Raw genomic sequence first — 25,584 nt, forward strand, 5'->3', positions numbered from 1 at the left:
AAAGCATAGTGGTGCCAGTGGTAGGAAGGGTCCCCACTGAGGGATCCAGCTCAACCCTGAGTTGGGGATCTTCTGTTCACAACCCCAGAGGCTGGTGACAGCAGAAAGGCAGTCATTACCTGGAGCCTAACTGCCGGGTTCCCCAGATGCTAATTGAGACTCTTGAGTAGTGTTGTCTAAAGCGGCAGCAGGAATGCACATTTAAGGGATCTTTCCAGAAGTTAATCTGTGATTCTACAGCACATCTGGAGTCACATTTCTTCATTTTTTTTTTTTTCCCTCTATCTCGTACTGCACGTTGAAAGTTCTGGAAGACAATAAAAATGGCTGTTGGTGTCTTTTTCACTTGGGGAGCTGCCTTTAGGCCTCTACTTGTGTGACAGGCACTTTCTAGGATCTGGGGATACCCTCATGAACAAAGGGAACAAGAAACCTTTGCTGCGCTTACAATTCTGAGGAGGAAGGTGGAGGCACTACAGATTAAACACCTACTTCCCCCCAGTGGGGGACAGGGGCTGTAACAAGAGAGGTGCTAAGAGAGGTGGGGAGGTGCCTCACAGTGGGGGAGGGGTGATCAGGGACGGCCTTGTGATCTGAGAGCCAGTAGTGAGAAGGAGGCAGCCACACAAAAAGCGAAGGGGGAAAGCATTCCAGACCGTGGGAATGGCAAGTGCAAGGGTCCTGAGGTGCGACCAAGCTTGGCAGTGTGGCTGGCACAGAGGGACTGAGGAGTGAGGGGCATAGGGGAGGTAGCTAGGCAGGCCAAGGCAAGGAGTTGCCATAAAGCAAAGGATGAGATGACCTTCAAGTTACTCCAAGGTCACCCACTCCTTAGGTGGCATCTCCTTAAGTTCCTAAACAAGGGACAAACCTGCTGCTGAGTAAGTGGCCCCCAGAAAGTAAGCAGATCTGAAACTGTAATGCTCCTGACAGGGGAGGTTAGGTTTTGACTTTTAAAATTTCCATTGTACTGGGCAGACAGGAAGGTGCTGTAAGACAGGCCAGCACAGATGGGAAGACTGGTCGCCCACCTGATACGTTCGATGGAGTCTCCGAGTGCTAGGCCAGAGACGTGCAGGAAGACAGATGCCAGAGAAAGACATGACCCCACCCTCATGGAGATTACCACCAGCGACTGACAAGTGACTGCACGGTTCCCCACTTCCGGGGGATCCTGGAGAGAGCGCGGAGGCAGAGACCTGGAGGAGGGGGACTAGAAGGGACATGGCCACTGCCTGGAGGGGCAGGGTGAGGGAGGGCCTGGAGGTCTCGTGGATCGCTGGGCGACAGAGGAGCCATCTGCCGAGCTGCAGAGACTGGGGCAGGGGCAAGCTGGGGGGAGAAGTCACGCCTTCACTTTTGGAGAGTCCCGGTGGTTAAGGCCGAGAGCCCACTACCCTGAGGACAGCACCAAACTCACACCCTGGCAGTTTTGGAGCGGTGTGTGGCCGGGCCTGAGCGCAGAGCTTACCCACGTTATGTTATGCTGGCAGCCCTGGATGGGAGTGAGGGGCGCAGGGCTGAAGCAGCACTGTCATCAACGTGCCACCCGGAAGAATCCCGCCACAGAAGACAGGAGGGTGCTGCTCACGGTGCACCTGGCCCTGGCCCCTTCAGCCTCGGCGTGACGGGCCCTGGGGCCGATGATTGCGGGTGGGGCCGGCCTGTGTGCTGTCCCACGCTGAGCAGTGTTGCTGGCCTCTACTCACTAGATGCCAGGGGCACCCTCTCCCCAGGCGTGCCAACCAAGCATGTGTGCCAACAGTGACAAGTGCCCACTGGAGGCAACGTCGCCTCCATTCAAGAACCCCTAAGTTAGACAACACTGTGCTCTGATTCCAGCCAGCCCCGATGAGAGAAATAACACCTCTGCGGACAGAGGAGCGCCTTGGGGAAGCCCCTCTTCAGAACAGCCACGCGGCCTTGCCAAAACTGACTACCAAACGAATTTCGTTTAGTGAATTCCAAAAATTCCTCTCTGCTCTCACACAGCGCTAACGGGAGTATAAACATGTACGGTCTAGTCGTCTCTTCCAGGATGATAACTCCATCCCCAGACACTGGCGCACAGCAGATGCCTGGGCATACAGGTGTGCAAGGCAACGTGGTTCGCAAAACAAAAACCCGGGAACCCCAGCAAATGCCAGTCACTGGTTAAGAAGAGTGTCTTTCATTCAAGGGAATACGGTGCTGCTGCCATAACCAAGGATGTTCGTGATGACAGGGAAGGGCTGCAAGATAAACCATGACGTAACAAGAGCAGGTGTGGCCGGGGGTACAGAGCCAGCGAGTTTTTATCTGTGGGGCTGGGGGAGCCAACCCAAAGGACAGCGGAGACTACAGAGGGATGGGTGGAGGGACAGAGGGACGAAAAAAGGGACAGAGAAAGGCAGAGACAAATAACCTCTCACTGCTATTTTCCAGGCCCTGAATCCAGTCACGCCTAGTTTCCTCCTTGGAATTTTCTAGCTACAAGAGCCAATCAATCTCCCTCTTTTATAAAAGCCAATCTGAGTCAGGTTTCTGCTACAGGCGATTCCTGGTGGGTTGGAAAGTTCCAGAACCAGTGGGAAAATCCCGCATGTAACTGGGATGTTGGCCCCTGGAATAAAAATCAAGTGGCATCTGGAAAGCAGGGCGGGGGGTGGGTGAGCGGTAAGGGAGGGGGCTAAGACTCACAGACTCTGCCCACAGAACGCACCTATGGCACCATCTGGAGGTCCATGGGGTCGTAGGCTGACACCCGCAGATCCTGCAACACGGCTTCCAGATCATTCCTCAGAAGGGCATAGGGTGGCTTCTCATCGTACTGGAGGGCCATCACAACCTTCAGGTACTTCTGCAGGGTCTCTGTGTCAAGACACCCCCACCGTGGGGAAGGCCTGAGAGGGGCCCGGGACCCAGAGCCTGGGGGGCTGTGCCCAGAGGTTCTCAACCACGGTGCCCATCTGCTCAGCGCTTCCTCTGTGCCTGGCACTGCCACAGCACTTAGACTTTTTTTTTTAAAACGTCACACATGCAACAGAACGGTATCTTGAACACCAGCAAACCCATCACCCAGTGTCAACAACTGTTAACGCAGCCGATTTTTCATCCAAACCTCTACCACTGCCCCCTTCTGTATTGTTTTAAAGCAAATTCCAGCTAATTATGTCTTCTGACCTGTAAATATTTAGTGTTTATCTCTAAAATGGGGACCAGTAAACTTCTACTATCAAGTCCAAAGAGGAAATATTTTTGGCTTTGCGCGTCATGCCATTCGGTCTGTGTTACAAGGACAACTCGGCTGTTCTCGCACACAAGCCATCACAGATGACAGGTAAGCGAATGGGCGTGAGCGTGTGCCCAGACTACTTTCTTTATGGACGCTGCACCTTGTACGTCAGGTAAGTTTCACATGTCAGGAAGTGTTCTTGTTTCGATTTTTTCCCAGCCATTTCAAAATGTAAAACAAGTCTTAGTTCACTTGTTTATAGACTCAGGCCCCAGGGACGGTTTAACAGATAAAGGCTACTTTACAAGATAAAGGCTATTTGTTTTTTTTTCTCCGTAAATGAGCACAGTACCATTATTACACTTTTAAAAAGTGCCAATTATGACACCAGTAGGAACAGTCAAACAGCCTCCACTTAGGGAATGTCTATGACGGGCCAGGGTCTGAGCTGAAAAGCTCATTTAATTAGGGCTGCAGCAGAAGCTGAAGCAGCGCCCCTGGGCCCAGCTGGGTGGAGGGTTCTGCATTGAATTCTTGGCGGCAACCCCGCAGGTGGGGGCTATTATTGGCTCCATTCTCTACAAGCTGAGGCTCAGAGGGGCCTCACTGAAGGCCCCCGGCTGGTACCTGCAGGGCAGACTGGAACTGGAGGCTGGGACGTCCACCGCATCTCCCACACCCCGCCCCCGCCCAGCTCCACCATCGCCAGCAGCGGGGCTCATTCTTTAAGAAGCGAGAACCCAAGGCTGGAGGGGAGTGTGACCTGAGCAGCAGAGCCATGATTTGAAGCCAGCGGTCTCAGGTAACTAAAAAAAGTTTTGCCTCCTTCATAATTCCTCCGGGCACACCAATAAATAATATCCCTTGAAAAAAAAAGAGCCTTACAGAGCTGGAGGGGACAAACTATCCATTTCTGTCTCATCCTGCCTCCTGCTTAGAGAGCAATGTAGAAGCTCTACAGAAAGAACACTGAGAAAAACAAACAAACAAACCAAACCAAAAACAGCCTACATCTCCAATAACAGTGATTGGCTTTAAAAATGATGGTTTAGCCAAACCATGATACCGTGCAGCTGGTAAAACTGCGGTCGATGTATGAGTAAGAACAGAGAAGAACAGCCCCAATAGTAATTAATGAAAAATGCGAGATGTCGACCCAAATGTATGTATGGTGAGCCTATTTTCATTTTTATTAATTAAAACAAAAATACTTTTATTAATAAAAACAAAAATAGTTTTGTAAATAAAAAGCAATGGTTTTGTAAAACAAAACCTCGTGTGCCTACAGGTATTTACCTATGACTGCTGTATAAATAGAGGGAGCAGCAGATAGCAGAGACTGTTTAGACAGCTTACAGCTCCTGCCATCCCTGCATGCGTGTCCCTTTGCAATGTGAGTGTGTAAGCTGGCCTTGTGACTTGCTTAAATGTGGCAGAAGTGGTGTTCTGGGTCCCATGCTGGGCTGCACCCACACGTGCCCTCTTAGGAGGCTGCCACGTGAAGGAAGTTGGTCTAGCCTGGTGGAGGCTGCATGACCTTGAAAAACAGAGATGAGCCATCCCAGCTGAGGCCTCCGAGACCTTCCAGTGACAAGCCAGTGCCCATCGCCAGATGGGAGGGACGAGAGACACTTGAACCAGCCGCCCCAGTCGAGCCACCAGATGCCAGCACTGGCATGAATGTTCCCCGTAAGACCAGTCGATGAACCGCCTGGATGAACCCCGCCCATATCGTTATCACAAAGAATCGCAGAGAAATAAAATGGCTGCTGTTTTAGGTCACTGTGTTTTGTTGTTTTAGGTCACTGTGTTTTGCAGGGGTTTGTTACAGGGCAATAGATAACTGATAAGTACTCACCATACTATTAACAGCAATTACTTTGGAAGGATGACTGGGGAAGGGACAAGAAAGGAACAGGAACTTTTACTTTTTACGTTACATGTTTCAGTTCAGTTTAAATTATTTTATAAGCAAATATTCAAATCCCAGATAAAAAAAGGAGTAAAGAGTTTATAATATCAGAAAGTTGGCGATAAGCTAAATGTTTATCAATGAAGAATTGGTGAAATGAATTAAGACATATTCATAGGATGGATTATATCACATGATATGATGGATTGTTGTACCTAGATAGACCAGCGTTTTTAAAACATTTAAAAAGATGGACATAATTAGAAATACATCTTACCGTATAACCTGTTACCCATATATATATATATATATATGAGCAAAAATATGTATCACTGCAACTGACCTCAGATTTCCTTAACTCTTGCAAGGCACTCATACTTTTTGTGTTCTTTTAAATTTTTAAGAATCCTGTTCTTGACCCATTAAATTGACTTCATGACTGACTAATGAATCACAACTGCAGTTTTAAAATACTGACATTATGTGTATTTTACCACCATTAAAAAAAAAAAACTGACAAAATTCTACAAACACCAACACAAAACATCTCCAAGATACACTCTTCTTCAATGAAAAAAATCAAGTTGGAGACCAATACACATAATAAGATTGCACTGAAAAAACCACTATGTGTATGTGGTTGTAGTTGTGTGTGTGTGCGTGCATGTGTGTACTGTTATTATTGTTCAGTGTGTGTGTGTGTGTGTGTGTGTGTGTGCGTGTGTACTGTTATTATTGTTCAGGAACACTGCTGAATTTGGGGGGAAGAGTTTTGTTTTTCTACAATGAGCACATATACACGTGCAATTCGGAAAGCTCAAGGAAAGAAAACAAAGGGGTGTAAAGAGAAGCGACCCCCTGTGGGACCAAAACCACTGGTCCTGCTACAGCCCCCCCTACTATTCCCCTTCAGGACATACCTGAGGGACTCATCCAGCGACTGCACTTTCCCACGAGAGTCTCCGGGCTGTCAAGAAACCTGACAGGACAGAAGTATATGAGAAAGGTCTTTTTGGGAAGGGAGAGCAACCTTTAAACAGGATGTCTCACAGCTACATAGTAGATTCTTGTTATTTACGGTGGTTACTATGCCCTATAGAGTCACCTTGACACTGAATCAGCCAATTCTGAACCTGCTTTTAGGGGAAGCATAGCATTAGGTTCGTGCAAGCCTCTGGTCACATTTTGTAATTTAATCTGTACATCATCTTGTTTTATGTATGTTTATGTTTAAAGACACCATATTTAATATAATGTGGATTTATTCACATTGAACTCAAGGCCAACAGGACTCTAGCTCATGCCTGAAGGAAGCTCATCTAACACCCATATTTTCTCCATAAGCCACATCACAGCCTCCTTGCACTTAGGGACACTACAGCACTTCAGCACTATGTTTGGGGCCACTTTAACCAGCGAAATCAACAACAGAAAGCACAAAAATGTGGGAAATGTGGCATTAGATAGACCGCAAAAAGGACCCTGGTTTACAGTGTGAGAGCTGAACCAAGAAGGCAGAGGGTTGCCTCGTTCAGCCTCCGCTGGGATCGCGGGCACCGGGCAACTCAAAATGTATTCCACTCTGCATGTCTGAGAATGACCACAAAAGCACTGTGGGTATTGATTTTGGGGTTACAAATATATTTTATGAGTGGGCGAATTCACAAATAGGAAATCTGTGAGTAAAGCTATGTTATCCACACACATATTTGTACACACACACACACACACACACACACACACACACACACACACACACAAACCCCCTCTTGGACTACTCAAGAAAAATGGAAATCTGTCCCGTCTTTGCTCCACCCTGAGTCGCGCCCCCTGTACCTTCACTGGCCTGGGCCACCGGGCTGGCTCCTCACTGCCCACCCAGTCACTGGGCACTGCTCTTTCCTTCCCCCACAGCCCAGAAGTCCCCAAGCCCCACCCTCCTGCTCCCCAACCCTCTCCGCCCCATCTCCCCTCTGTCCATGGCTCTGGGCCCAGCTCAGGCCTCATCCTCCCTCCTTGGACCCCAGCCTCCTCCCCAGCCTCCTGTGCATCCCCCTTATGGCCCCAGAGTCTTTCTACACACAGAGCTGCCCTGCCCCTCTCTGCTCACAGCCCTCCGGGGGCCCCCCAGCACCCTGGGGGAAAGCCCCTGGTATGCAAGGCTGCTGGTCCCTCTGGCCTTATCTCCCTGACTTCCTCCCTCGCATCTAATGCTGCAGCCACACCAGACTTTTTCTAGTCCCCCAACCCAGTCACGCATCCACCTGCATCGCCCGGCCTCAGCCTCTGCACATCCTGTCACCTCTGCCGTGGATGGCTTTTCCCCACCTTGATACCTGCCAGGTGGCTGCTCTCCCTTCTGGACACAGCTCGTGGGCTGGTCTCCTGGAAGCTTCCCCTCCAGCCAAAGAGAATCGATCCCTCCTGAGTACCTGTGCACCCCTGCAGCGGTCCATGAAGCCCTACAGCCACTGGCAAGATGCGCATCCAGGAAGGGCTGGGTCCAATCCCTTTCTAGCGGCAGCCTCAGGACATGTATGGTGAGTGAATGACTGAGAGTGGGAGTAAGGCCCTAAAGGGCTATGCCATCCTCAGGATGCTGTAAACTTCGCAAGCAATTCTTCCCCCACAGGCTATCGCTGTGGTGTCTGTGGGACCTCCCTGCCTCTGGCAGCCTTAAGGAGCAGAGACTGAGTGCAATTTCTGGCCCCCAGCTGGGGGCCTTGCACACCTGAAGGCCTTGGGGCATCACCCTGCTTCTCGTGTTTCTTTTAGTCATTCATTTTGTCATGAATTAGTGAGTCAATATTTGTTGAATGAAAGTAAAAAGGCCACGCACACCAGTGAGACATCTAAACAGGTTAGGGTTCCAGAAAACCTGCACGTGCCAACATCGCCCCCTCATGGTCCTTTGGGTTACTGCCTTGAGTCACTGGACAAGTCTGGGCAGGGTTCCCCAGAATGACAGCTACAGCACCACCCAACATCTCTCCCTGGGGCATCTTCACGTGCCGGCCCTCCCCCTGTGGCCCTGGTTGGGATCTGGGGTTCTGGAATGAACTATTACTCATACCGAAGTCATCAATATTAAAATGATTACAGCACCTATTTTATTTACTCTGTACCAACTTGGTGACTAGAGTCTCTTCGAGAAGCATCTCACGTTCATCAATTATCTCGTTAAGCGGAACGTGGGAGAGATGTGAAAAGGGAGATATGACTGTTCTTAGGAGTCAGGGTAAGCAGGAGGAGGGAGGACTCAGTCCAGTGGAGCCGCAGCAGGCGGTTTCACCAATGACAAGCGATGCCTTCAGCTGACTCACATCTGTGTCCTCGGCATTTTCCAGCACAGGCCCTGGCACGTAGATGCCCTCGAAAAACAGGTTCTAAATGAATCAGTGAATGAAGGGCTCACACATGTGCTACCCTGTTTGCCTAAAATCCTGCCTGCCATGGAAACGTCTCTGTTCTCTACAGACCAGGTAGATGCCTGCTCTCTAGAGGCATCTCGAGTAAAGGCTCACAAGAGGCCAGGTCCCGTGCCTCCCCTCTGCTCCCACAATGCCCCAGGCACTGCCTCCACCCTCACATGCAGCGTCTGCTTCCTGCCTGTGTGTTTCCTCCCGACCTGGTAATCCCGCCAAGGCTGGGGCACGTCTGCATGACCTGTGTGTCCACACAGAAGCCCAGGCCTGAGAATGAAGGCTCACACATTCATTCCTTATTCATTCATCCCACAACTATTTCCTAAGCACCCACAACGCACCAAGCACCGTGCTGTGAACATGGTGAAGAGCTGACACGGCTCCTGCCCTCAGAGAAACATGGCTCCAGGTGGCACTGTAGAAGATCTGCTATCCAGTGTCACTTCTCCCCTTCAATGGCAGAATCCCAGGGTCAGCAGCCACAGGCTGGAGACATTTCCCAGTCCCACTGCAGTTCGGGGTGGCCACATAACCAAGAGACACACATCCTTTGCAGTCCTGCCCTTTCAAAGCAATGGGAGCCAGTGGCGACAGAGCGTGCACCCAGAGGGCATATGCATGTGGAAGGGGGCTGAGGCACCCACCACCCTTGGTCTCCTACCTTGTGGGAAATAAACCTCTACCTCGTTTGAGCCAGTGTTTTGGGGTCTCCTTGTAAGAGCAGCTCAGCCTTGTCCCTAACATAACAGAAGCGAGTCTAGGTCACAAACTTCAGTCACACTCAACACTTTAGCTACTGGACTGTATGCTCTTACTGCCTGTGTCACTAATTCTGCAAGTTGCTGTTTTCACTTGGCTTCATTTCAAAGGTGGAAAACTAGACAATAAATGCAAAAATAAATTCCAACGAAACAGGGCAATGGCTCATGTTCTGGTGGGTTCTGAGGCTGGCTTCTGACACTGAGGCTGTCAAAGGCCTCCCTCTCTGTCTCTCCCTTCTTCTGCAGCGATGTTAGTGACGTATCAGCACCAAAGTGAGACCTCCTCCTTGCCTCAATGCCACTCTGGAGGCAATTTACCTGTCACCTCTGCCAGGAGACCTGCCCTGGCCATTACATCTAAAAGAGCAGTGCAATCTCACACCCTCACGGTTGGTCGCACTGGCAGGTCCCCAGAGCTCTGACCCAACAGCCCCCACCAGTTTGCCCTCTGGCATGCTGTGTTGTACTCTTTCTCTCTTTACTGTCTCCCCTACTCAGTGTGAGTTCCCTGAGGGCAAGGATATGTCTTAGTTATTCCTGTATTCCAGGGCCTAGAAAGAAGCCTGGAGCACAGTAGGTGGTCCATACATATTTCTCAAGAGGAGGCAGGCTGTGTCCAAGCGCCAGCAATCCATCCATGATAAGCCTCCCACACTTGGGAGACACTGGCTTTCAGGTGAAAGGGCCCCTCTGCAGTTGAATGGCCTGAGTGTTGAGTGGAAGCTCCCTTACTTAGTAGCTATGTGACCTGGGCTGATTACATAAGCAATCTGTGCCTTAGATGGCAAGAACATTTATTCCAGAATTGTTCTGAGGATGACACAGGGATGCAGTGCTCAGCACAGATAAGCATATGACAAACATTAGCTTTGAAAATGTCATCATAAGCAGGCCAATGTGACAGGAGCAAATCCCTTCCTCTGAGGGAAGAGGTTCCTGGGGAGTGATGATTAAGCTGGAACCTGGAGATTCAGGGCATGGTACCACTTATGCCAATCAAACACATAGCCAACAACACGACACATATTTCAAGGGCACAGATATATCTAAACAAATTGAGGAGAAGTATTCAGAGGCAGTGAATAGCAATGTAGCTAAAAGTTCAAAACTATAGCATTGAGTGAAAGAAAGCAAGAAACAACGAAATTTAGAGCAGAGTACCATTTATGCAAATTAAATACACTCATCATATATAGTTCAAGGACACAGACACAGCTGTACAAACTTATTTAAAAGCAGTATTCAGAAGCAGCAAACTCGAGGCACATGTAACAATGCGGTTACAGTTGAAGAACAGTGTTGAGTGAGAAAAGTCAGACACAGATGAGACGTAGAGAATACCATTTAAGCAAGTCAAATACACACAGTCCTACTACCAGTAAGCAAGTGTAAGGATACACATACATTTAAGCACACATATCAGTATAACATATGTTAAGTATATTTGAGTGGGTGTCCATGGTTGAGAGAAGGAAGATGGGGGATATAAAAAGGGGCAAAATAAGAGAGGGGCTCAAAATGAACCAGTGACACAGCACGTTAAGGAGTGAGAAGTACAATGGACCCAGTGTTGGTCACTGTAGTTTTCCTTTTTCTCACTCTGTACACTTTGCCTGGAAAATCTCATCCTTTCCCAGGGCTTCCGCTGACAACTCCTAAGATACCGCTGAGGTTTGAATCTCCGTTTAGATTTCATTCCTGCCCCTCAGACATAGACAGCCACCCATCTCCTGGACAGCCGCTACTGGGTGACACCTAGGCAACTCTCATCCGCCCAAGTCTATCTCCAATCTTGAGTCCCAATCCCTAGACCTGCAGGGCTTCCTGGCGTCCTGATACGCACTGTCCTTGGTCCTGAAACGCAAACGCCCACGCTCACCTCCCTCTGCGCCGTCGTCCTCTGTCCGTGGTGCTGAACCCACGCGCAGCGCTTTCCCTTCGCGCTGTTATCCTCTGTCCTTGGTGCTGAACTTTACACCCCAGCACTTCCCTCTGCATAGTCTCCACCCCGCTGTCCTTGGTGCTGAATGTCTAAACCAGAACTAGCAGGATCTGGTGATTTTACACGCAGAGGTGAGGGAGGGGAATAACACCGGTGGCTGGTGTTGCCCTATGCTGAGGCAGGGCCCAGACCTAACTGCTTAGGTTGCTCACATGCCTGTGAAGAAATGAACGAGTCATGATGTCCTGTGCACAGTGAGCATTTTCTACAGGCCAGGCTCTGTGCTGAGTGCTGTGTGCTTGACTCCCTTGAATATTTCCACTCCCCCTGCAGTGGGTGCTAATAAAATCCCATCTCACTGAGGACACTGAGGCTTATGAAAGTGAAACTGCCTCCCCAACACCCTCCAGTGGTAGGGCCGGAGTCTGACCCCAGGCAGCATGGCTGCAGAGCCCACGCTCCTGTCTACTGGAATGGATGGGAGAACATACACCTGAGAACTGCAGAGGCCTTGGCTCTGCCAGACGCTGCCCCCCCCCCTTTTCTGTCCCGTTGGGTCCTGAGATTCTGCCCCACCTGCAGGGGCGCTGGGGCCAGGGCTGGGCTCTGCGGACCCTCACACTCACTTCTGTTTCAGCTTCATGATATCCTCGGTGTTAGGAAGACAGTTTGTCCACGGCAGCGTCCCATAAAGCCACTTCAGCAAACAGTAGCCTAAGGTCTGGAGGTCACTGCGACGGGAGGGCCCTGGGGAGGAGGGAAATAGGTGGCAACTCAGTCTGGATGCTCCACTCACTGAAACGTCCACCCCTTCCTTTCTCTCTTACTGACTCAACCATGCACTCACACGCTCAACCACACAAACGTGTGAGCTCTCGTCCATTCATTCACTCTTCATTCACCTTTGCACTCTCTCATGACTCTCCCAAGTACGTTCACTCATTCTCTTAGGCATCCTTTCATCCCCACATTCACCGGCTCACTCCCTCATCTTCTTGTCTGTCATTCATGCACTCCTTCATTCAATGAGCCCTCAGAGCCTGTACAGCAGGCCCCATCCCATTCTCAAATTCTAGAGAAGAGTTTGGCTGGGTCCCAGCCCTTCACCGTCTAGTGGACAGATGGTTATATTGTGAGATTACCTGAGCTACAGAGGACACAGGACAGGGCATGAGGGAGCCCTGAAGGGTGGGCACTGAATACAGCCTTGGTAGGGGAGCAAAGGAGTCCACTGGGTTTTATTTTTCTTGCGCTTCGTAAATGCCATAATTCAGACAACAATTTGTAGAAGTATTCAACAAACACTGAGAGTTGACTGTGTCAGACCTTCTGGCACCTGACCTGGAGGCACAGGCACCATCCATTTCCTGGGTGAGCTCAGCCTGGTGGGAGGATGCAGGCAGGCACATGGGTGGCCACAGCAAGAGGTCTGGGAAAGAAGGGCTGAGACCTCCTCAAGGAATCTGCTGGGCTCTCCCCTCACTCCGTACACTTTCCTTGGATAATCTCGTTCCTCTCCCAGGCTTCAGCTGACAACTCCTGATATCCTGCCGACATCTGAGTCTCCGTCTGGACTTCACTCCTGTGTTCCCAATATGGATGGCCAACTGCCTCCTCCACAGCGTCTCCTGGATGACTCTTGGGCAACTCTCATGTTCCCAGTCTGCACCGGATTCTGAACCCGAACCTCTGCACCTGCAGGGCTCCTTGTAGCCAACTGCCTTCTGTCCTTGGTGCTGAAGCACTACCTACAATTGTCGAGTGCTTGGGGGCGCTATCCATGGTTCTGCACCCGTGTCATGGGTCCCTCAGCGTGACTCCAGGGTCTGGCCATCTGTGTCTGTGGCTGTGAAAACCCGGAGCTGCCCGAGGCACGAGAGGCGTGTGTGCATGGTCCCGACCCGTCCCGTGGCCTCTTACCGCACCCCTTGTGCACGTCCATGCTGATGAACTCGAGGTCCCCCTCATGTGGGCCCTTGCTCCCTTCCACGTAGGCCACGTGTCTGCCACCTGGGGAATAGCGGAAGGCGAAGCCATAGCCTGCCAGGGTCACCTGCGTGTACATTGGGAGAAGTCGTACAGTGTGCATGTTAGGAGCTCGGACCCTGGAGTCAGAGATTTCTTCCCCCCCCCCCCTTCTTACTCCCCACCCCATTCTGTTTCAAGCCGTTGCTTCTCAGTCTGGTTGTGTAGCTCCCCCCGGCTGAGGCAGTCAGTCGCTAGTCATTGGTGGACTGCTCACAGCAGCTCACGGCAGCTCTCGCCGGCTGCCGGCCACTCACGCTGGCCACCGGCCACTCAGCAGCACACGGTAGCCCATGGCAGCTCGCGGCAGCCCACGCCAACCTCTGGCTGCTCAGGGCAGCCCAGCTCCAGGGAGAGCTGTTGTTCACAATCTTAGCTGTAGAGGGCGCAGCTCACTGGCCCATGTGGGAATCGAACCAGCGACCTTGGCATTAGGAGCAGGGCGCTCCAACCACCTGAGCCACCGGGCTGGCCCCCAGAGATTTCAATTGTGGGTGCAATTTGAAACAACCAAATGCCAAACAGTACAGAAGGGTGTGAAGTGAAAAGCACCCCAACCAACCATCCTTATTGCTACCCAACTCCATAAACTCACTGCCCAGAAGTAACCTAATAAGAGTAAATAATAAATAATAATAAATACACTAACAATAAATAACAGTAATAATAGTTTCTTCTACATTGTTTCAAATCGTTTTCTTTAAATAATCAGTAAACACTTGTGGACAGGGAGGGGGGGCTCTAGTTTTCCACAGAGGGATCACAGTATACTTCCTGTTGGGCACCCCGCTTTTTGCACTTTAATAGTGGTTCAAGGCATTAACTCTAGAATCAGACAGACCAGGTTCAAATGCCAGTTTGGCTGTACAACCTTGGGTAAGTTATGAAACTTTTTGTGCTTTCATTTCTCCATTTGTAAAAACAAATACAATGATAGTCCCCACATTGCAGGGTTGTGATGAGGCTTAACTGAGTTGAGAACGAAAGTAAAGTGCTTATCCACCGGACACACACAATGAGCCACATCTGCTTTTTAATGGCTGTATCGTATTCTGCCATCTGCTTTTGTCTATGTGAGACCTATATCCTTTTCTTCTGGTCACAGTTTGTGATATTTAATTTTATGAGTCAATTTCACTGGGCCACAGGGTGCCCAGACATTTGGCCAAACATTATTTTGAGTGTGTCTGTGAGCACGTTTCTGGATAAGATTAACATTTAGAAATAAATCACATTCTAAGTGAAGCAGATTGCCCTCCCTCACGTGGCTGGGCCTCACCCGATCAGCTGAAGGCCTGAACAGAATAAAAAGGCCGAGCGAGAGAGAACACCTCCTGCGTGAACGCAAGAGCTGGCACATGGGTCTTTTCCTGCCTTGGGCTTGAACTGAAACATCGGCTCTTCCTGGGTCTTGAGCCTGCCAGCTTTCAGACTGGAACTCACAGTCAACTTTCCGGGTTCTTAGGATTCGGCCTAGAGAACTACACCACCAACTTGCCTGGGTCTCCAGCTTGCCAACTGCAGATCCTGAGACTCTCAGCTTCCAATTCCTTATAATAAATCTTTCTGTATAAACACACACACACACACACACACACACACACACACACACACACACACACTCTCTGTTGGTTCTGTTTTTCTAGAGATCTCCAACTAATACAATTCTAGGATTTTTCTCTGGGATCACCCCTCTCCAACTCTCAGTCCACATGACTGAAGTGGGGCTCCCCTGATCCATTTCCACTGGGTTGCTGAGGGGATTTAAGCTTGATTTGCCAGTGGTGATTTTGTCACCATGAGGGAAGAGAGTCTGCCTGACAATGAGCAATGTACAAACAAGAGCCCAGAGATGGAAGAGCCAGTTTCCCAATGACAGGACTTCGCAGATTCAGCCATATCTAAACTCAGTAAGTTTTTTCTACTCCATAGACCAATAAACTGAATCCCTCCCTTTTTTAAACTTTTTTTTTTTTTTTTGCTTAAGCCATGTTAAATTGGATTTCTGTCACTTGCAACTGAAAGAGTAATTAAAAATTACTTTACAACACTATTTAATTGTACCCTACTGGGAATATATACTTAAGGTCTTCCCAATTTATTATTACAATCAGTGTTGTCAGGAACACTTTGTACATATATCTTTGAACAGTCCTATGAATATAAGGGTAGGATATATATTCCTAAGGAACTGATGGATCAAAAAAACATGCATTTAAAATTTGACTGCTGTATCCAAGTTACCTTCCAAAAAGGCTACCCAATTCACACTTCCAACAGAATATAAAGAATTCCTATTTCCTAACATCCTTCTCACCAATATATATTATCATTTTTTAATTTTGTCCACCCACAGGGTGAAAAATAGTATGTTTTAATTTTCATTTTTGTGATCATTAGGGAGGTTGATCATCTTTTCATGCATTTAACTAACCTGTGGATTTCTTTTTCTATGAACTGCTTTTCCTATCCTTTGTCCATTTTTCTACTACTTCCTTATCTCTTATTTATTCAAAGGAGCTCTTTATATATGATGGATAGCAATTCTTTGTCTGCAATAAGCATTGTAAAATAAATGGAAGTTTTGAGACAGATGAGGTCCTGAGCCCAGAAAACCCCCAGGCTGGGAAGGACCTGGTTATTACCTGGCTCAGGTCCTCTGGATTCACAAAGATATTCTCAGCTGTCACATTTCCATGAACATACTCATTCTCGTGAAGGAACTCCAGGGCATCCAGCTGGGGGAAGACATAAGCATCTCCATGAGTGGCACACCTAACACGAAGAGGCACCGAGGCAAAGCCTGGCGAATGAATCCCCATTGTCAGGCCTGGGGTCCTAGGTACTGCTTGTGACTGAGGGCGGGGGATGGGTGGGGTAGTTTAAACCTGACTAATTCTGGGTGGAACATTAGGAAGCCCTAAGCATGTCTTCTAATTAGGCTTTACAAAATTAAAGCTAATAGCTGTTTTTCTATCCATCTCATATCTATTTCTTAGTTGATTGCAAATTCAGGAGGGGAAGAAGTTGAGTACTTACTGTCTCCTGAAAAAACAACAACAAAAAACCCAACACCCATGTACATTAAAGAATTCTTGTTATTTCTCCTAGAGAGCAGAAATAAATTTGGTTAAGCCATTTGTATTTTTATCTCTAGCTCTGACTTTTCCACTGAGCTCCAAGCTCAGATATTGAACCGCCCAGGAGTTAGTTAAATCCTGATGACACCCCGAAGCCCCCTGGGAACCCAAGGCTTAACTGTCCACCAAGTTCTGCTTGTCCCACAGCCTGGCCCCTCCTCAGGCCTCATCCTCTCATGCTGACCTCACCTGGCCTCCATCTCACCGCCTCCAGCCCCTCCCCACACAGTCCTCCTGCACCTAGAGCTGACCCTGTGCCTCCCCTGCTCCCAATCTTCCCATGGCTCCCCAGTGCCCTCAGCACAGAGTCCCAGCTCCCCAGCTTGGTGTTCAAGACTCTGTGTGACCTGGTCACTGCTGACATCTACACCAGCCTCATCCCTTACCCTTTCCTCCTTTGTATGTCACACTGCAGACACTCTGAGCATGAACACCTCTGGGATTTAACTAATATGGCAGGCCCTTGCCACTTTCATAGCGTCTGCGATTTAAATTTGGTCCTTTATTCTCCATCATACAGGGGATATTTCCATTCAGAGCAGTTTTCACAAACTGTGCAACTGTTGGAATACCATCGTCTCCCACTAGGTGTCAAAACCAGCACAGAGTCCCAGCTCCCCACTGCACTCCCAGACCCTGGGACTGGGTCTGACACCCAGCAGGGACCTGATAAATAGTACTGAAAGGATGGATGAAAGAATGAATGAAGGAAGCAATGCCTTATGCTCTCTCCCCGAGACAAGCCTTTGCCCAAGCTGTATCCTTGACCTGGAATATTTTCCCCACATATCCCCACTCTCACGCCACTCAGCACCTTGCTATTTCCTACTCTCGGCTTAGAAAAAACCTCCATTGGGAAGTCTAATCAAACCCCTCAGTTTGAGGCTGGGCCCCTTCCTGCAACTTCCATGGCTTCCTGAACACCCCACATGGGAATGCTTATTGCTTTGGTTCTAACGGGTCCACCTGTGTCGGTGTGCTAGCCCCTCTCGGCCCCCACATTGTCCAGCAGAGGGAGGCGTGGGCCGAGTGTGGCAATGAACAAACACTGATAAACCAGAACCTGGGGTGCCATCCCCTGGACAGGAGTCAGTAGTGCCCAGGTAACATACCAGCCGGCAGGCCATCTGGAACACTGACTGCATGGACATTTTATGCTTCGGGTGGTCATCCAGGGCGGACTGAAGGCTCCTCCCCAGCATGGGGAGCACCAAGAACCTGGAAGACATGAGTATCCCAGGAGGTAGGAGAGACGTCTATGGGAGGGGGCGAAATACAGGCCACCAAGAACAAACTGTGGCTAGACGGCTACGATGTCCTGGTCCTGGGCAAGAGGAAGGGTTCTGATTGGTGGGGAATCAACCTGATGCAAAGCAATGGAAAGGAGGAAGCAACTAACTGGCCAATGGCTCCAGGGTCCAAGCCAGGCCCGGGCACATGACAGGGAGAGAGAGAAAGGGGCCAGCGAGGTGGGAGGCAAGTGAGGCGACTCACCTGTACCTGTCCTGGTGAACACCAAAACCGACGCAGGTGGGGATGGCCAGTAGGGGGCTTGAGTGCAGCCTCTTCCACTTGTTCACTGTGGGAAGCAGGAGCCCGAGAGGTTAGAGCCCGCCTGGTCCCAGGCCCCCGGGGACAATAGCCTGTTCTCAGACCAGAAGCAGAGTGTGCCTGAGCCCAGACCAGACCGTGAGTCTCCTGGGCGGAGACACCACTTCTGTGGGTGGGTGACAATGAGGGTGGCAACAGGGTAGGCCTAGTTGACCTGAATATCTAATCTCTGTCTGCAGGTGACAAGGGGTGAACATGGGAGAAAGAATATAGAAATCTAGAGTGAGTGGGAGGCGTAAGAAGGACAGAATAACTTCTGAATTCACACATACAGCTAATAGGATCAGGAAATGTCTAAACTGGTCATGATGTCACTTGATGTCTACCCATCTTCCAGGATCTCAGTTGGATGGTACAGATCCAATGGTGTGTGATAAAGATTTAACAACTGACTGTCCAGGGGAAGAGTGCTGATGTGCAGTGTTTGCAAACTTCTGTGGCGTGAATACTTCCCACCGCGGCCCAGTTCAAGCTACTGAAATATCACGGAATGCAGAGTTAAGAAGAGATGTGCAGCAAGCAGCAAGCCATTATGTACTGTTTTTCACCATCCGGATACAGTGGAGGTAAACAGCCTCAAGAATATAGGTAATAGAAATGCAGGCAAATAATTAGGAAGTGATAAATTTTGAATATTTATTACCCACGTTCTTAATATAATTTGCTTGATAGCAAGTTAATGTAATTAATTTTAAGAATAGCTATGTTTAACAACTGACTTGCAGTATTTCTGAAAATTTAATACTTGGCTCTCAAGAGCTGGTAAGAGCTGGCCTCAGCCCACGTCATCTGCCCTTTGAGGCTCAAGGAGTGACACGAGCAAATCTGGGCCTCGAATTTACTCCCCACCCTTCCCACACCTTCAGGGAGAAGCTAGCTGTTTTGACCAGGCTGGTACCCCTAAGTCTCTCTCCCTTACCCACGTCCCCGCAGAATACCTTGCAAAGGTTTGGCAGCCCGCTGGAAGAAGTTCTGCTCATTGAACAAGCGCCCATCCTTGGCATCCTAGTGGGGGACGCAGGGAGAGAAGTCTGTCACACTGGAATCTCTTAGACAAGGACTCCCAGGTCATCAGTGGCCATGTGTTACCCCAGGGCAATGCCAGCCATAACCCAGGGTCCCCATCAGATCCTGCACCTCAGAACCAAATTCCCTAGGATGCTGCACGTGAACACATATCAGAGACTTTGAGCTATCCCTCATTGCCCAGGTTCCTTTCCTTTTTTTGTGATAGGATCCACAAGTTTTCCCTAGACATGTGGCCTTCAGCTAAAAACTACATTTCTCACTCTCCCTTGCAGTGAGGAATGACCACATGACAAGTTCTGGCCAATGGGGATGTTTCTCCTATTCCTGTTGGCTGGAATGCAGATGTGATGGTGGGAGCTGGAGCAGCCATCTCAGCAGAAGAGATGAAGGTTATGGGCTGAGGATTTTGGTGCAATAAGAGAGAAAGAGGGGGCGGCCCAGTGGCTCAAGCAGTTAGAGCTCCATGCTCCTAACTCCGAAGGCTGCTGGTTCGATTCCCACGTGGGCCAGTGGGCTCTCAACCACAAGATTGCCAGTTCAATTCCTTGAGTCCCGCAAAGGATGGTGGGCAGCACCCCCTGCAACTAAGATTGAACAGGGCACCTTGAGCTGAGCTGCAGCTGAGCTCCCGGATGGCTCAGTTGGTTGGAGCGCGTCCTCTCAACCACAAGGTTGCCGGTTCGACTCCCGCAAGGGATGGTGGGCTGCGCCCCCTGCAACTAACAACGGCAACTGGACCTGGAGCTGAGCTGCACCCTCCACAACTAAGACTGAAAGGACAACAACTTGACTTGGAAAAAAGGCCTGGAAGTACACACTGTTCCCCAATAAAGTCCTGTTCCCCTTCCCCAATAAAATCTTGAAGGAAAAAAAAGAGAGAGAGAAAAAGAAAGTGGGCCCCTTGGTAATGAAACCATCATATCAGCCCTGGACCACTGCCCCAAACTTTCAAGTGAAAAAACAATAAAATATTATTTTTGCTTAGGCCACTGTTAATTTGGGGTCATTTTTTTTTCTAGCAGTAAAGCCAAATATTTTAAGTAAACACAACTAGTACAGCTGGGTTAAAAGCACAGGGTCAAAGAGAAGTAGGTTCAAATACTAGCTCTGCCATTCATTCATTCTTTCTACAAAGCTATTTTGTGCTGAGTATTGTTATGGGTGCCGGAGATACAGGAGTGAACAAAGCAACTTACATGCTGGGTGCCCCTGGGCAAGTGACGAGTCCCTATTTCCTCATCTGTTAAATGGGAAACAAAACTACCCCACTGGCTTGTTAGTGAAACTCTCAGCTCAGGGTCAGTTAGAGAGCAGGCTCTCCACAAGTAGGTGCTGTTACTACTCATCTGTGAGCCTGGCTTCGCAATCCTGGCTCTGAACCGCTCACACATCCTCCACCTAGGACCAGGGAGGCTCATAATCCCAGCACTCAGGGATGAGGTGGGGCCGCCAACCATGACGACGCCCTTTAATTAGGCACTTCCTCTGTGCTGAAGGACCAACTCACCTGCCTGGTTGCCCTCACTTTCTCGGTTTACTTTTTCCCTTTGGCCCCCTTCACGTGCATGCTTCTGTGTTCTAAAGTTGGGCACAATTTCACTGATTCCTCAGCATAGGAACCCCGTCTGACTGATTCTCTGTGAAACGCCAACACCTAGCAGTGATATATTACAGTAGGTGCTCAATAAATACATGCTATGAGTTAGGCAGGTAGTGGGCAAGTGGGCCACCAGACGTGGGTATTATTGGCTCCATCTCACAGATGAGGAACGTCTGCCCCGACAGGGGAGGCGCTTGCACAGACAGCACAGCCAGGAAGCATCAGAGCCAGGGCTCAGGGCGGACCTACCTGCAGCTTCTGAGGGACCCTGTATGACGAAGAACCTGAGGCCCAGAGGGAGACGTGCCCCACCCAAGTTCCCACTGCTCCTTGCAGGCCCAGCCGTGTTCTCCCACCATCCCAGCCCACAGAGGGGCTTGGAGGAAGATGGTGCATTTGCCAAAGCCCCAGGCCCTCTCCTTAGTGCTTCCGCCCAACCCAGGGCCACTCACTAGTTTAAGGGAGAATCTTTGTTTCCGGGAACTTGCTGCGCAGGCGGATACAGGCTCAGCTGTGGACAGACAAAATAAGTGAGTTTATAAATCTACAGGGAAAGTGAGAGTCATCGTCCTCAAACTTTCCAGTACATTCTTGGCTTTCAAGACCTGCTCCTATTCTCAAATAGGTTCCTTTTTTTCTCCCTCTTTCTCTCTCTGTTAATATCCAGTTATGCAAAAAGAGTTATTAAACACAGAGACCTGAGACGCTCTCCTTGGAAAGGCCTCCTTGCAAGGCGAGCCCTTGGCTGGCATCTGTGAACCTGAATTTCAGGAGGGTTCCAGCATTCCTTAACCAGTAAGAGGGGCTCCCTGTGCCCAAACTGTTAAGCTCAACACCTACTTTCCTTCTGGGAGTCTGGAACACTGGTATGTTCCAAAGAGAGGGTGCCCACATGACCAGCCCCAGTAAAAACCCTGGGTGTGGAGTCTCTAACAAGCATCCCATGTGTTGTCACACCTCCTTGCGCATCCTGCGTGACCCCATGGGGAGAGGACTCTGGAAACGGGCCGATGTCCCCCACACTATGTGCCGTGCGCCTTTGCTGACTGTGCTGTGTCCTTTTGCTGTGATGTCATGGCGTGAGTACAACTATGTGCTGAGGCCCTCCTAGTACATCACTAAGCCTGGGGGTGCTCCTGGTACCCCAACACCCCCTATCTGCATCTGTCTACATATATGGGTAAGCATTGTGTGACGGACGCAGATCACCCTTCTAGAAGGACTGTTGCTTCCAAGCAACAAGACGGGCTGCCCTGCCCGTCACAGGCAGCCTTCAGTTCCTAAGGATCCCTCAGCTGCATGAGGGGTGGCCCATATCCAACATCCAATGGCTGATAGAGGGGGATATGAAGGCCCGGCCGTGGGCCCAACATGGAACCATGCTGAAGGACAACTTCTGCTCCAGAGCCCCCCCAGGGGGCTAGCTGAGGCTGCACTGAGGCCTCTGCAACAAGCCCCGCCCCCTTCCTGATCCCTGGGGCTCTTCCTCACACACACCCTGCATGCTTGTCTCATTACAAACCTGCAACATCACTGGCCCTGTGCTAAGTGTGGGCTTGACACACATCGTTGCCTTTAGCGCTCACGACAGCCCTAGGAAGCAGGTCTACTACTGTATTATTATTATCATTGCTGTTGCTGTCATTGCTGTTAGCTCCACCTCACAGACGAGATGAGAGAGCTGAAGCTTAGAGAGGCCAAGTGACATGGGAGGCTTCGTGCCAGGCTGAACTGGGTTCAAGCCCAGCAACGCCACCAACTCTGTGATTTTGCGCAGTGCTAAACCTCTCTGGGCTTCCACGGCCACGTCTGCAAAACAGAAGTAATGAAGCCCATCCCTGAGGTTGGATGCTAGGATTTGGACGAGCTGGTAGGACTAATACCACCACCAGCTGAGCGCGGGTCATAGCCAGCTTCATCATGTGCCACTCAATGAGCCTGCTCACAGCCCTAGAGCCCAGCACCACGCCTGGTACACCAGCAGCGCTCAATATGTGGCAGCTTTCAAAATAGCATCACTAGAATGAGGACCCGTAGCCAGTAAGTGGCTGTGCTGCCTGGGCTGGGGCCAGAGCCCATGAACTGAACCACCGCCGGCCAGCCCAGCAAGCTCTCTGCGTCACCCCTCCTTTTCTCTCTTCTTTCCCACCCTTCCTTAATCATCCTGCTTGGAGGATCCCTGGAGCTAGATCTCTGGCTAGTTATTAACATCTCTGGGATTCATTTTCCTCATCTATAAAATGGGGATACTGACAGTGCTGATGTCATAAGACTAATTAAACGAGTTAAGAAATACAGTTGGCCCACTGTACTCCCAGGGTCTGCCTCTGTGGATTCAAGCAACCCAAGGTTGAAAACACTTGGGGAAAAAAGTTACGTTGTTGCTGACGTGTATTATGTAGTGAGGCCTACAATGGCTGCATCTGCACCGAACACGTACAATTTTTTCTTGTCATTATTCCCTAAACAACACAGCATAACAACTACTTACATAGCATTTACATGGTATCAGGTATTATAAGTAACCTAGAGATAATTTAAAGTATAGGGGAGGATGTGCGCAGATTACCTGTGAATACTATGCCATTTTATTACATAGGGGACTTGAGCATCCGAGGATTTGGGTAATGGAACAAATTCCCCGCAGATGCTGAGGGATGACTTTATAAAGCAAACATACGTCTACGTAAAAATTTCTCCACAAATGTTCACAGCAGCATTATTCATCATAGCCAAAAGTGGAAACAACCCAAATGTCCACCAACTGATACAAGGATGAGCCAAATGTGATATATACACGCCCTGGAGTATTACTCAGCCATCAAACAGAATGAAGTACTGGCACGTGCTACAACATGGATGGACCTTGAAAGCACCATGCTCCAAGGGAAAGAAGCCAGCCACAAAGGCCACTCCATTTATCTGAAACACCCAGACTAGGCAAACGCACAGAGACAGAAGTAGACTGGTGGTTGCCTGGGGATGGGAAGAGGGGAATGAGTGACTGTTAAAAGGTACGGGGTTTCCTTTTGGGGTGGTGGGAAGGTTCTAGAATTAGATAGTGGTGGTGGTGCATAACATTGTGGATATACTAAAACCTTCTGAATTATAGACTTCAAAATGGTGAATTTTATGTTATATGAATTTTATCTCAATTAAAAGATTACAGGGGAGGCCAGATGGCTCAGTTGGTTAGAGCTCTGAACAACAGGGTTGCCAGTTCGGTTCCCACGTAGTCCAGTGAGCTACACCCTCCACAACTAGATTGAAGACAATGAGCTGCCGCTGAGCACCCGGTGGGGCGGCCGGATGGCTCAGTGGGTTAGAGCGGGAGCTCTTAACAACTAGGTAGCCAGTTCAATTCCCACATGGGATGGTGGGCTGTGTCCCCTGCAACTAAGATTGAAAACGGCAACTGGGCTTGGAGCTGAGCTGTGCCCTCCAAAGACACAATGACTTGGAGCTGATGGGCCCTAGAAAAAAAAAAACATACTGTTCCCCAATAAAAATAAAAAAAAATAAAGATTACAAAAAACCCCCACAAAACTACATAAAGCACTTAGAATAGGGCCTGGCCTTGAGTAAGCATTCAATAAATGTTACGTTGATTAATACTAATACTTCCAGCAGTTATTATTTTCCTTATTATAATAAGGTATCTGACTCCGTTTTTATGTTTGACTACCAACAGCTTGTAATACTGGCTGGCCTTGCCTCTCCCTCCTGCCCCACATCTGTGCGAGTTGATAAGCAAGCTCCTTCCTCTGGTGCCAGCGGGACAGTCAAACCAAGTGAGACCTCCAGCCCCACCCCTTAACCACAACAAAAACCCAGCCGCTTTTCCTTGCTTCCTGAGGATATTTCAGACCTGCTCTCTTCAGAGACAACTATGCAAGCAATAAACCTTTCATATCCTCTTGATGTGTGTGATATCACCAATCCCAGTATTCAAACCAAACTGGGGGCCGGGGGTGCGGGGGCGGCAGGTTGTCCATCCTGTCTCTGCAGGTGAGAAAGAATTATCATCCTTATTCGGCCACACTGGGCCTGTGCCTCCCACATGACAACAGTAGGTAGAGCTGAAGAAGAGCGCTGCCCAGCCCAGCACCCGTCCACCTGTGCGCAGACTGTACCTTCATAGAGAATGCCCTGGTCGTTCCTGGTCTGGAGGGATCCCAGCTTCCAGTGCTGCCCATTCTTGTCTGTCAGCACCGTCCCTGTGGGCAAAGCCTGGAGTAAGGTGGTCACTCGGCTCCGCTTCAGTGTCTGAGGGCTTACCCTGGTCGCCTGTGGACTGCTTTTGGGGGTTGGGGGTTTGCTCCGGGACCCTGTACAAGGATAGTCAGAATAAAGAGCTCAATAAATGCTTCCTGGGACCTTTCATGGGTCAGGTCCTTGTGTGATAAAGCTGGGGACCGAGACATGAGTCAGATGTGGGCCCTTCCCTTAGGAGCCTCTAATTTGGTGGGAGGAGTCTGACTTGGACACAGCCGGTCAAAACTGAGTGTGAGACAGAGCTGTACAGAGGGATATGAGAAAGAAACTGACTGTGCCTAGAGAAGTCAGGGGAGGCTTCCTGGAGGAGAGGACATTTTAGGTTGGTCTTGTTGGGTGAGCAGAAATTTGCCAGGGGAAAAAAAAGACACTATAGACATTCAACCAAAAACATCCTAAAACAAGACCTGGCCTTGTGCTGAGTACAAAAAGGGCCCAGAAATTTGTTAGACGGAGATCCTGCCTTTGAGGGGCTCCCAAACTAGCAAAAGAATGGTGTGGCATGTTAAGGAGACAGACATGGACACAGAAAGAGATATATACTCTATTCCTCCCACCTACCATCCACTCCAGGCACAGAACGGCAAGAGGCAGAGAGGCCTGGAGGATAACAAGGGACAAAGACGAGACACCGAGGACAGTGACTTCAG

The 25,584-nt window shown here is 49.6% G+C and overlaps 1 protein-coding gene across 1 annotated transcript in view; it reads right to left on the minus strand.

Moving 5' to 3' along the window:
* Positions 1-277: 277 nt before the first annotated feature.
* Positions 278-25,584, minus strand: part of VRK3 (VRK serine/threonine kinase 3) — a 34,965-nt gene continuing 9,658 nt past the window's right edge. The window contains exons 5-15 of the mRNA XM_033129656.1: positions 24,793-24,987; positions 21,112-21,170; positions 18,969-19,035; positions 17,914-17,998; positions 17,532-17,637; positions 15,925-16,017; positions 13,175-13,307; positions 11,881-12,001; positions 6,047-6,105; positions 2,702-2,850; positions 278-307 (exon numbers count right to left, since the gene is read on the minus strand). Of these exons, the coding sequence (XP_032985547.1) occupies positions 2,702-2,850; positions 6,047-6,105; positions 11,881-12,001; positions 13,175-13,307; positions 15,925-16,017; positions 17,532-17,637; positions 17,914-17,998; positions 18,969-19,035; positions 21,112-21,170; positions 24,793-24,987 (1,067 nt within the window). The 3' untranslated portion in view covers positions 278-307. The remainder of the gene's footprint in view (positions 308-2,701; positions 2,851-6,046; positions 6,106-11,880; positions 12,002-13,174; positions 13,308-15,924; positions 16,018-17,531; positions 17,638-17,913; positions 17,999-18,968; positions 19,036-21,111; positions 21,171-24,792; positions 24,988-25,584) is intronic.

The sequence above is a fragment of the Rhinolophus ferrumequinum genome, chromosome 15 (genome assembly GCF_004115265.2).
Source record: "Rhinolophus ferrumequinum isolate MPI-CBG mRhiFer1 chromosome 15, mRhiFer1_v1.p, whole genome shotgun sequence".
In the NCBI taxonomy this organism is placed as follows: domain Eukaryota; kingdom Metazoa; phylum Chordata; class Mammalia; order Chiroptera; family Rhinolophidae; genus Rhinolophus; species Rhinolophus ferrumequinum.